The sequence below is a fragment of the Dasypus novemcinctus genome, chromosome 1, assembly GCF_030445035.2.
Source record: "Dasypus novemcinctus isolate mDasNov1 chromosome 1, mDasNov1.1.hap2, whole genome shotgun sequence".
Classification (NCBI taxonomy): domain Eukaryota; kingdom Metazoa; phylum Chordata; class Mammalia; order Cingulata; family Dasypodidae; genus Dasypus; species Dasypus novemcinctus.
In genome coordinates this window covers 77,545,767-77,559,173 of record NC_080673.1, presented here as the reverse complement: position 1 = coordinate 77,559,173, position 13,407 = coordinate 77,545,767, and the positions used below count along the sequence as shown (strand labels likewise).

Here is a 13,407-nt window from a genome sequence, read left to right as displayed (position 1 = left end):
CACATGGTTCTTATTTGAACCTATAATTAGCACTATATCATTAAATATATGTCCCAGAGACTTACTCTTCTGGCTGTTCATTCAGGTTGAGTCCTGACTTTCAGCAGAGTTGCAGCCAACACCTACTCTCCAGTTCATCAGACTCACCCAGGAAAACTAACAAAAGGATAATGATGGACAACATCCATCCCTAAAAACAGAGTATTTACACCTGCAAGCAAGACAGTTCCATCGATTTGCCCCATGGGATCTAAGGCCCCCTCTCAATAAGAAGCAGAGTGGGTATCACCATCCCCAAATCCCCAAGATAAAAGGAATGAACTAACATATGGGGGGGGGGGGGAATGCAACTATTGGCTAAAATAGGTTATTATTCTAGTAATGGAAGAACTTGTAACATTAATATAAAGACAGTGTCACCAGAGGTTCCGAGGAGAGGGAGAGGGAAAAAGAAGTATAATATGGGACATTTTTGAGACACTGAAATTGTTTTGCATATTGCAATGATGGATACAGGCCATTACACATCTTGTCAAAACCTATAAAATTGTTCAGTGCAAAGTGTAAAACAATGCAAACTATAGACGATGCTTAGTAGCAAAGCCTCAAAATATGTTCAATTGTAACAAATGTACCACAGTAGTAAAAGATGTTGTTTATAGGGGAAAGTGTTGGGGGAGAGGATGGGGTATATGAGAATCCCCTATATTTTCAATCTATCATTTATGTAATCTCTCTCCTTTAAAAATAAAGAAAAAAAAAGAATATAGGACATTCCATCAACTGGGTTGATGACCCAGCAAAAAATTTTCGGAAAGGAGAGAATGGGAAAAAGGAAAGGAGAAATATGATGTCTATCGCTGAAATGGAAGTTATTTTTTAAACGTTTTGATTTTTCCTTTTACAAAGGAAAAGTAGCTTATTGTGACAGAATAAGAAAGCTCAATTTCAGTAGGTATATTCTCTGAGACAAATAAAATACCATGGTATTTTTAAAACATTTATCCAAAATGATTTATTTGCAATGAATATAAAATTTCCCAAGAAGGACATGGATTCTAGAAACAATAAAACATTTACTATATTAAAATCTAATTAAAGATGTTTTCAAATAGAAGCAGTAAGCCTTATCCTTTTGTTTATATAACACAAAAGCTGATGAAGTATAGAAAAATTCACCTCATTTAATTTTTGTCTCTACCTCTACTAGCTCTAATTTTCCTTTCTCTATGGGTACATCGCCATACCCCAAAGTGGCCCTTCTAGGCAAGTCTGATTTATCTGTGACTTTGTCTTATTCTTACCAGTTATATACAAAAGATGGCCAAACCTTCGCAATACTACCACAAAGGTGACTGCCATGTGTTTTCTTCCTTTCAAATCCAATCACTACCTAGTTTGGGTTCTCTTCTCACATACCTGGCTATGTCATACCTCCTAACTGAGTCTCCCTGCCTCTTCTAGCCCTGTTTCCTTTACTTCTCCCTCAACAATTCAGAGCAAACTTTCTAAGGGACAGAGCTGATTATGTCACTTCCCTACGCAAAACGAAATGCATCACATCACACATAAACTAAACATTTTCAGGATTTCTACCAGCTTCTCAGCCCTAGCCACTCGTACTTCAACATGCATCCTCAGACTTCATCACTCTGGGCACACTAATCGTAGGTATCTCTCCCAAGCAATTACATTTGACAAAAATGGGAAAAAGTTATATATTCTTCAAAACTCAACTCAAAGAGCTCTCTCTCTAGCATTTTCTGGAATCAACTCGTCCCAACCCCTACTTGTCTCAAATGAATTATTTGGATCTTCGTCTGTCTCTGTTATCTATGTATGCCTTTTAATGTGTTCATGAGGATTCCAAGCTTTTGCTTATCCCTAAAGACCACTTTCTCAACCCATACAGAAGATACCCTATGCAATGTTCCTGTAGCTAGGGAAATTCTTCTTGCCTCTTTATTAAGACATGACACTTTCTGTGGTAAATGGATACAAAACATCATTTCTTTTGAACCTAATGTTTAGCCAGCTTTTGACCCTTTTGCGAGTAGGTGTTTTGGTTCACTGCATCTAAGCACAAAGCCTCAAGACTGGAACCATGGACTCAAGAGGACAAGGAAGCCAGAAGGCAAAAAGATACCTCAGAGACTGGTGGCCATCTTGCTTCACCATGTAGCAACACACAGGAATCAACAATAGCTGACTTTGGTAGGAAAGCATTTCTGCTGATGCCTTGATTTGGCCTTGGGACAGATTTCTGGTAGTTTGCATTGGCACCCCCCTTTTGGTAGACTAATACAATTATAAATATTTTATTTGTCTAATCCTTTACAGTTTGTGAAGTAATTTCAAAATTAGAATATATTCTAATTTTTAATATGCTCACAAAATGAAAATGATGATAAAAACCTGAATGAGAATCCTGCCTCTCCTACTGCAAGGACAAGAAGAGTATTTCTTTAGCAGGACTTCAGAGGGTATTTTTGCATGCCTTACAGAGCTGAAATGGAAGACTAGAAAATTTTAATACTGGGAAGGCTATTATTACTAAGTGTCTTCTCTAAAGCTTTTATTTTATAGCTAAAGTAAAATACAAGAGAGGCCTAAATTATGAATTCCTTTTAAATGGATTGGGCATGACTCCTAAAATATGGAAAAATATATAACTTACACACAGAACATAAGAACCTTAATTTTAAGGTTCAAATGAAAAGGCACTAAATGAAAGTTAATGCTGCAAGAAGATACAGGGAGCAAAATCAAAACTAGCTATGTAAAACAGCATAAAGTTTCCAAGTAGAAAGTTTAAATAAAGTAAGTGTTCAATTGTACTTCAAACTGAATAGTAAGCTAAGAAATGTATATGGATGGAGGATGAGCTGCTCACATTTTTTTTTTTTTTTTTGCATGTGAGGAGGATACTTGGATCTGGAAAAGCCACATATAACTCAGTGGCAAGAGTCCAGTGAGAGATGTTGATAGCAAGGAACAAAAGGCATCCTCAGAAAAGAATGAAACGGCGTAAGCATGCCCTGCAAAGTACTGACCTACACTTCCCTGTTTTCCAACTTTCCCTGTATTTCTTTTTATTTTTTTATATTTTTAATTTTTAAAGAAGCTTTAGATTACATAAACGTTACATAAAAAATATAAGGGATGCCCACATTCCCCACCCCCATACACCTTCCCACATTAAAACATCTTTCATTAGTGTGGTGCATTTGTTACAATTGATGAACATATATTGAAACACTGTATTAACCAAGGACTATAATTTACATTATAATTTACACTATGTCCCACACCATTTTATAGGTTTTGACAAAATGTATAATGGCCTGTATCTGTCATTGCAATGTCATGGAGAACAAACGGAAGAACTACTTGAATCACCTCATGCCATAGGGGAGCACATGTACATCAAGTAGTTGAGCACCTGCTTCTCATGTGCAAGGTCCCGGGTTCAACTCCCAATACCTCCTTAAAAAAAAAAAAAAAAAAAAAAACTATCTCCTTTATTTTAAATTATTTGTAACACTTTTACTGCAAACATATTAACTCATAAGAATTACTTAGTAGTCAAATGCCAACAGTCTCACTTTGATTCAAGAATGTTCCTATCACTGGAAAATACTCTGCAAAGTAACATTTTTTTTTTCTAGTATAAATATGTTAAAAATCTATTTATCATTTGTAACTCCCGTATAACTCCTGAAGATTGATTTACAATTCAAAGAAACGGATGGGTTTTCAGTTTCGATTTTTGTTTTTTCTTTATTGTTCTGCCTTTTAAATATTTACCCTTAAATGTCCATCATAAATACAGATGCATCACCTTTATTTTTTCACATAAAGCTAAATATTTTTCTTTTAAAATATGTATGATTTTCATAATCAACAATATTGAGACAGAATATAATCTTACCCTGGTGTGAGTACGGATGTGCATCTTCAATCCGTCATTTTTACTGAATCCTTTTTCACAGTAAGGACACTGATAGGGACGCTCGCCTACAAATACAGGAAGCCTCAGTGTCAGAAAAAATATATAAAGCAGCAAAGTAAGCTGGAAAGTAAGCCCTATGCTATCATTCCTCATACACTCAGCGCTTGGTCACCTGGGTGACTTACCCACATATATCTGTGAACACACTCTAAGGCAGAGCTGAGCAGACAACAAGGGGCAGTGCAGGAAGGTAGTGGGCCGAGGATATCTGCTGATGTGGAGAGGGAACTGATCCAAGGACTTTTGATACTCAGAAGTAAACAATATTCACTATCAGGAATTTTGCTGCATATGAATTTTAATACATAAGCCCAAATGAAATCTTAAATGTGGAGAATTTGTTAAAATATTTTATATTATTCAATTGGTTCATTGGCACTTTTTTTTAAAAAAAAAGATTTCATATGAATGAATCTGTCTTAGCCAGGGAATTGGGTTTTAAAATAGTTTTATAAAATTGGTCAACAGTAAACATAGCTATTGGTAGTTATAGTAAATAACTGATCCATACTTTTTGGTATAACTGAGTGCCCCTCAGTTAGAGGTAGAATTAAGAACATAGTTTAATGATAGTTTTTAACTTTTTATTTTGAAATACTTTCAAACATACAGGAGAATTACAAAAATAATACAAACCCCATACAAGAGCTGCAACATACCTCTACATCTCCCCCTCAAGTACCCAGATCCCCCAGTTTTAACATTTTGCCACTTATCAATCAATGCATCTATATATCTACCCATATATCTCTCAATCTAGGTATCAATTCATTTTCTGAATACTTGAGTTGCATACATTATGACCCTTAACATTCCCTAAGACCAAGAATATTCACTTATGTAACTATTCTAAGTGTAATTATGTAGTTAAAGAGATTTAACATTGATAAATGCTTATAATCTATATCCTAATTTTTTCATACATCTCAATAATGTCTGTGATGGTTAAGTTCAGGTGTCAACTTGGTTAGGTTACAGTGTTCAGTTGTCTGGTCAAGCAAGCACTGACCTGATTGTTACTGAGAGAATATTTCATGGATTTAAATCATGTCAATTGACTGAATCTATGACCGATTACATCTATGATCAACAAAAAGTACTGAGTTCAACAATGAAAGAAGTCTCATCCAATTAGTTGAAGGCCTTAAAGGGAGAACAGATAATTTCAGCAGTCTGAAAGAATTCCTCTCTCTCCTTCAGCCAGGCAACTTCTCCTGGGCAATTCATTGAAAACTTTCATTGGCACTCCCAACTTGCTGCCTGCCCTACAGAATATGAACTTGCTAATGCCCACAGTTGCATGAACTGATTTCTATAATAAAGCTCCTAATATTTACATACCTATGTATATCTGTGTGTGTGTGTGTGTGTGTGTGTGTGTGTGTGAGTGTATCCTGTTGGTTCTGTGTCTCTGGAGAACCCTGACGAATACAATGATTTTTGAACCTTTTCTCCTCCCTTGTTAAATCCTGTCCAGGATGATCACAACATGGGTAAATATAAATGCCAGTACTATTGTATTTTTGGTTTGTAACTCTACTTTTTACTTCCTACAGTACCTAAAAGGTAATGCATAAGATACAATGACAAATCAGTGATTTAGACTCATAATGATAAGAACTAAATGGGGTGGAGACAGTGGTGTAGGAAGACCGTTTATATACTATTGAAGTTAAGTTGGTATAAAAGTAAATGAGATTGTTATAGATTTAGGGTGTTAAATTTAAGTCCCATGGTAAACAAAAAATGATTTTTAAAACAAGGAAGCACAGACATATATCACATTTGTTAAAAATTCTACTGTGAAATGACCAAAAGTGACAAAAAATACTCTCCAGAAGGAATCTGAGATGTCCTTAGGTCAAAGTCTAATCATTTGGAATGGACAGTAACTCAAAATTAATAATACATTTATTCTTTCATTTAATAATGCCCTTACATAGCAGGATGCTAGACCTTGGCTGCATACAAGGATCAATACAGTAAAATACTTACCTCAGTGGCTATAAAACTTATACCTGTCATCCCTTCCCCTAAAAGCCACACCTTTTGATACTGTAAGTAATATATGCTCTTCTTTTATTCTCTTATGTCCCATTTGATTCTCATTTTAGTTCAGCCTGGGTATCAGTCTCATTAGTCCAGGGAACTCCCTTCTTGGGTCAACAATGATCTTGTTGTTCAATCCAATGGTCACTTTTTCATCATATCTTTCCCTGACCTCTCTCCAGTCCCTGACACTGCTCCAAGAAAGGAAAAGCTGCATTCATAGGTTTCAAGGTCTCTGTGGGCAAATGGGGGCCTTGCACTATTCTACTTTGTTTTCGACAGTGACATCACGTGGAAGCATCTATAGTGTCCCGGCACAGGCATTTTCCCTACCTTTCCCCCTCAAGGAGTGCCCATATTCATAATTTCACATGTGGTTTTATTACATTATACAGTCTCATGTTACATTTGTAAGCCTTCCTTTTAGTAATACACATGACCTAAAAGGAAAGCTAAAAAATATGAAATATGAATATGGGTAAAATTGGATATATAAGAGTATTTTTCTTTGAAACTGAACTAATGTATGTTAATACTATAAAATGTTAATATCAGACAAAAAATTATGCTACATTGAAGAAATCAGACACAAAGTACTACATATTGGATGATCCTTTTTATATAAAATATAAATAAAAATCAATTTATAAAGATGAAATTAGACAAGTGGTTATGTAGGGCTAGGGAAGGATAGAGGGACTGAGAGGTGCCTGCTAAGGTATGTGGAGCTTTTCTTTTTGTAATAATGAAATTGTTCTACAATTTTTTTATGGTAATGAATGCACAACATTGTGATTATACTAAAAGTCATTGATTTTACAGTTTGGCTAGATCATATGGTATGTGAATATATCTCAAGAAAACCGCTTAAAAAATAAAAGTGCAAGAACGGCCAGAAATAGCAGCTATGAAGAATAGAGAGAGTAAGAGGTAAAGAATTTTCTTGTTTGTTTTTTATTCTTATTCTTATTGAAATAATGAAAATGCTCTAATAATAACTGAAGTGTTGAACGCACAACTATGTGATTATACCAAATACCACTGATTGTACACTTTGGATGAACTGTATGCTTTATTAGTATGTGTCAATAAAATTGATTTGTTTAAAGAAAAAAAAAAAGAATAGAAATAACATCCAGCACTTCCCTTTTGGACTGAGCAATGGAGTATACTGACAACACCACCAAATGGGAAAAACCTAAAAATGATAATTGCAGTACAAATAGGGAACTGATCCTTTTAATGCACTGTCCAGACTTGCCAATTCCTTCTATGAGGCAAAATCAACCTTTGGACTAGGTAAGCCAATCTGGAATTCCTAACTTTATCATAGTTGTGACCCTGAAAAGGACCAGCTTTTCATTGTCAGTAGATTGAAGGCTTAGAGTCCCAATTTATTTGAATATTTATATAAATGTAACCTTATTTTAACCCTAGGATGATAAGGTGTTTTATATTAATTTTCTGTTGAGTCCCAGCTCCTGGATATCCACATGTTCACCTAACCTACATTTGGATTTCTCATAGACAACTCAAATTCAGTATCAGTCATTCTGAATTCATGCTCTTCATTTCTGATCTTGTGTATCCTGTATATTCTGACCTGACTAATTGTACCACATACATCCAGTTACCAAACCACATTCATCCAGTTACTAAATCATAAACTTGGAAGACAGCTTAGATATCCCCTTTTTCCTTTACTCCTCCCTACATATTTAAGTCATTTTTATTTCACTTCTCTGCTATTTCTAGAATTCTTCTGTTTGATGATGATGACAAAAATAAAAATAATAGTGGTAGGAATAGCAGCAGTAGTAAGAATAGTAGAAGGGACTATCATTTATTGAATTTTTAACCTTTAGCCATGCACACAAAGATAAAGGATTGGAAGAGAATACAGCAAAATGCTAATTGTGGTTATCTCCCACTTTACAGAATTATAGATAGTTTTAATTTTCTTCTTCAAAAAGTATGTAAAGCAGGAGTTTTTAAACTTTATTTTATTGTCCCCTTTGCCAGTCAGGTGAAAACCATGGATCCCTTACAACTCCACATTATACCATTTATTATTTAATAAATATATTACATTCACACCAACACATCCCTACAAGAATTTTTTTTTTTTTAATTTAAATTCAAGTTAATAGACCCCTTGTTAAGAAACCCTGATGTTAAGGAAAGTAATTTCTTAGATTTTCAAAGCAGGTATGTTTTACTTTAGGTATAGATAATAAAGAATACTAAAATATTTTCCTTTTGCTTAACTATTAATAAACCAAATCTAGATTATGTATATAGAATAAAAATAGTAAAAAAGTTAATGCAAAAATTTTAAGTAACTCTAAGAAAATTTAACAGTCACAGCTATTTTTTTTGCATCACATTGCTTTATGTGTGGTCTTGCTCCCCGAAAAGCAATAGAATAGTCAGCAAACAAAATCAAAGACTGGTAGCAAAGGCATAAATAATTATGTTGATTAAGCCTAATATAAAAAGTTACTATTTTCTTTTATAATATTGATAATTGTTTAAGCAAGGAAAGAATTATAGTTAAAAAACACTATGGAATTTTAGAGAAGGGAGCATAACAAATTCATTCCTTATTTTACCTAGTGTCATAACAGAAATTTTATTTATCAGACATGAAAATGTTAAAGTCCTTTAAAGGGTTAGCTTTTTCTCCATTTTTGGAATCTGTGCTGCATTGAATACTGCTTATTGTCTTCCTAGCTAAAATACTTCAGAATATTCAACCTTACTGACTCTGAAAAATGGGATAAATTTTTACCTATCTTATAAGTATAGTCACCAAATATCCAAGTTAGCCTAAGGTAGTCTCCATTTATGCTTATTATCCTAGAACAATTCTTAATAACATTCCCTTTTGCTTTCAAAAGGGTCCCCTTTGGAACAACAGAAATTTATGGTCACTCTACTTATAATGTTGGCAATTATTATCACTGATGTCTATCTATCTACTGCCCAGGAGATCCACATAGGTGGCTCAGAATAGAAATTGGAACCTTTAGAGGAAAAGGAATTGTATACCTGTACACAGTAACATGTTAAGAAAGTCATTTGCCTAAAAGAAGACAAGATGTTATTCTTAGTTTCATTTTAGAGTGTGCATATACTACTTTCCTCCATTAGTTTAAATTATTGTGAGGGGTATATAGGATATAGTCTTTGTCTACACAAAAAAATCATCTCAGTATATATAGAAACTCACCTTCAATTTGAGTGAACTCTAAAAACACAGATCTTTCTTACTTGAGCATTGTCAGGCTCTGGTGTACAACACAAGTCCAAGAAACTATTAATTATTAGTTTCTCAGGTAGATTTAGGCCTTGACTGTCTTCTTTTTGTTTAGGCTAATTACAATATTTAAATTTTGACTAACATGAATATTAGCTAATAGAAAAATTAGCTTAAAATGTAGGTAAAAACCAATCAAAATGGAAATAAAAATAGCTACAACTTATGAAGAGTCCCTCATAAACTGTTTGGAATATTTTACATACATTAGCAAATTTAATTCTTGCAACAATGTTATGATGTAGGTATTACTATCTTTAGTTTACAAATGAGGAAAGTAAGGCACAGAAAGGATAAGTAACTTGCTCAAGATGACAAGATAATTGGGAGAATCAGAATTTGAACCCACTCTTAGAATAATTAGAGTTTTAAATTAGACTTTCAAAGTTATTAAAAAACTCTGCTTCTCACAATACAAGAAACATTAACCAGATCCTAACTGCTGATAGATCAGGATTCTTGTAGTTATCAAAGCACATCAGGAAAAGAGGGAGAGGAGGTACAGGTTAGGAATGTGTGTTATGTCGTGAAGAAGTTCTCAAGTGAGTGCAAATATTGATAATCTTAATTGTGCCTTGAAAACTACATTACATGGCAGACAGTGTGGATTATAGGTATGATGGCAGGAAGCTGTATAGAACCCAGAAAAGACTGTACTTAAACTTAATTCATTCCTGTGGGTGTGAATCCATTTAAGTAGGACCTTTTGATGAGGTTAACTTCAGTTAAGGTGTGTTCCGCCTAAATGAGGATGGGTCTTAATTCTAATAGTGGCTCCCTTTTAAAAAGAATGAAATTGAGAAGAAACTGAGAGCTACACAAAGGGAGCAGCCAAAAGCTGAACATCAATGGAACCTGGAAGAGAAGGGGAGGTCAGGAGACACTGCTATGTGCCTTTCCATGTGATACGTTAAGGACCCAGGATCAGTGGCAGCCATCCCCAGAATGCCACAGTCTGTGCAGAGAAAGCATCACTTGATGATGTCTTGATTTGGATGTTATCTTAGCCTCAAAAGCGTAAGCAAATAAATTCTCATTGTTTCAGCCTAAACACTGTATGGTATTTGCTTGAGCACTGGAAACTAAAACAGTAAGTAATCACCTTCCACATTTTAGAAGGAAAATATAATGTACTATACATTTACACTGTCTAAGACTTAGCTACCAATGTAGTATTTAATAGGGAACACAGTGAGCAAGGGAGGGATATGAGAACTCAGTACTTTTTGCATTATTTTTTATATAAATGTACAACTTTTCTTTAAAAAAAAAAATTCACACATTCAAAAAGGTGTCAAAGTATATGTACCTCGGAGTTAATTTATTCATTCATTAAATAGATATTTTTGGGCACATACCACCTCCTAGTTACTGTCCTGGGCTTTGGGAATGCAGGTGTGAAGAGATTCACAAAATCAATGTCTCTTCAATTTTACCAGTGAGATGAGAAAGAAAAAGTTAAAGAAAAAAACAATTTCAGATGATAAATTGTGTGAAGAAAAATAAGACAGGCTCAAAAAAGACCCTGAGTTGGTAGAGCAGACAGAGAGAGGACTTAGCTGAGGTTGCTAAAAAAAGGAAAATTATTCAATGACCGTACTTCCTTGACACCAACTTAACATCATTCAGGTACATTTTTGGGGGCACTCCAATTTTAAATCAGAAATATTTTAGCTTAGTGGGCTTGAAATAGGTACCTCCAAATTCTCACTGATGGCACACCTGAGATGGAAGTAGTTTAAAAGTGAAATACGGGGGAATGTTAGGGAAGCAGCTCCAGAAGATTGAAGATGTTCTTCCAAAAGTAGCCAGTGGCAATGAAAGGGGACATCTGGAAGCCAGATGGAGCGCCTTACTGCAGTCCAGCCTAGTCCCCAAACAAGCTACTGTGAATCTCTGCTAAAGAAAAAACATTCTGAGGACACTCACCCACAGCCACATATGACTAAAATCAACAGTAAAAATTCAGAATCTGGTCTAAAATATGTCATATATGCTATCCCCATGATCATTTATTGATGTGAGCAATATTTTATAAAACGCAATTTTAATTAAAGGCATTAGAAAAACTATAGCCCTCACCAACTGATTAACATGCTAATATTTTTTTTAAATCTTAAGCAAATTTGTGAAGAGTTCTGAATGTCAATCTATTACTATGTAACCACCGCAATGTAAAACATCTTAATGCAAATACTTTCTAAAGATCTTGGTTTCCATAACCTAAAATCATCAAAGAAAATCTTACAAACAACTGGAATGCTGATACCAATGTAATATTAAGGCATCATTGACAAAATCTTTGCATGGTTTTTATTGCACTCTCTCTCTATCTGTAGGCACTAAGAAACAATTGTCTAAATAATAAATAAAAAGATATCAGAAAATGTACAAATGGACTAGACCATGAACTTAAGAAATAAAATGAACCACTCAGAGGCTCAGAGATCAAATTTTAGTTCATGCTACTGAACACACTAAATGCAATGGATTTTGCAATAACAATCATGATCAAACTTAAAGATTAAAATATGTATAATCAGTATGCCCTACGCTTTGAAGGGGGATTTTACATATGAGCAGAAAAGCTTAATATATAATTGTGTCTAAATACGTTTTATGAGATTTTGTTTAAAATAAAAATATAACATTTCACAAAGCATTTTAGTAATTTTAACTCATTTTGTCACAGCATATTTCAAGAACTCTCATATAAATCTTTGAAAAAGATGAAGGTACACACAGACAAAATGTAATTTCAGATGCATTAATGTTAAACTCTCAATTATTTTCAATGAATCCAAATTAAAAATCATGTTTAAAGATATAAAGTATTAGAGCTACATTTACCACATTTTTACTTTGTTTTTTCTAACAAAATTCACTTTTGAAAATCGCAATACTTTCATATGTAAAAGCAAACCTCAAAAACGTATGTTTCATGAAAAATACTCTAAGATGGTTCCACATGGTTGAGTTTTAAAATAAATGTATAACATATGAACTCTTTAGAAGAACTTTACATTTGTTTTCCATAAATGTCAGGGGACTGACTTATTTTTCATTTGTGGACTAAGGAAATTGTTACAAAATAAACTTTCTCATTCTAAATGAAAATTAAACCAAAAAAGTAAAATTGTGAAAGCATCACCCAATCACTATTCTAATTCCCCCAATCCAATCCCCTCAACTTATGAAGAATCTAATAAATTAGAATATACTAAAGAGAGAAATATAATGCTACCTTGCCAAATGGAAGTAGCTCAATTTCCTTCTTGGCACCTTTTGGTGGACTGAAATACTTTTCTGTAGCAAAAAGAGCCATGAACCATCAATGACCTCAATGAGCCCCACACTGTTACTCTTGGAATGCTCCCATTAACCAAACCCTGAGGAATCACACTGTCTAAAGAAGTTAAATCCTAGGACACCATCTTCTTAAAAGAGACAACAAAAATTGAACTTGACATTTATTTCTTGAATGTTTACAGAAATACTGTACTTTTAAAGCGTAGAAGAGCCGGGCTCTTATAAGGAAATGTGTGATAAAATGTAAAAATGTCAAGATTTATGCATGGAGAGTCCTTTACTTCTTAAAATAGTTTTACCACCTGAATCAAAACAAGTTGAGTCTTTTATTTAAATGCAAGGTTCAATGGAGCTAAAAAAGTAAAAGATGATTACTTGTCCTCAAGAATCTTACAGTTACAGAATCCCTTTCATTTCTGAAAATGTGCCAAATAGAATGAAGTGAGGGTCATCCAGAAGAAAAAAAACAAGTCATGTGTCCTCTAACTTTCCAGTGTGAAATAATAACGAGCCAGATCAACTTATTGAGGGCAAAACAAAACAAAAACGGATTTAATGATGAAAAAAAAAAAAGCAGAATATGAGATGCAGAAGGACAGGAGATAATAAATAAATAATTTAAAATGTAATTAGCTAGGAAGAGAAAGTAAAAGAACCCCTCCCTACTCTGGATGCTTCTGCTTTAGACCCCCTAGTACATGTGGTGTTAAGAAGGGGG

At 34.0% G+C, this 13,407-nt stretch overlaps 1 protein-coding gene across 11 annotated transcripts in view; it reads right to left on the bottom strand.

Annotated features, from left to right (window-relative positions):
- The window catches only part of PRDM5 (PR/SET domain 5), a 291,517-nt gene that overhangs the window by 76,696 nt on the left and 201,414 nt on the right, over positions 1–13,407 (bottom strand). For 8 of the 11 annotated variants that reach the window (XM_058293289.2, XM_058293285.2, XM_071214900.1 and 5 more), the window contains one exon: positions 3,932–4,017. The exons of the other annotated variants lie outside the window; for them this stretch is intronic. In XM_058293289.2, the coding sequence (XP_058149272.1) occupies positions 3,932–4,017 (86 nt within the window). The remainder of the gene's footprint in view (positions 1–3,931; positions 4,018–13,407) is intronic. 11 annotated transcript variants of the gene reach the window in all.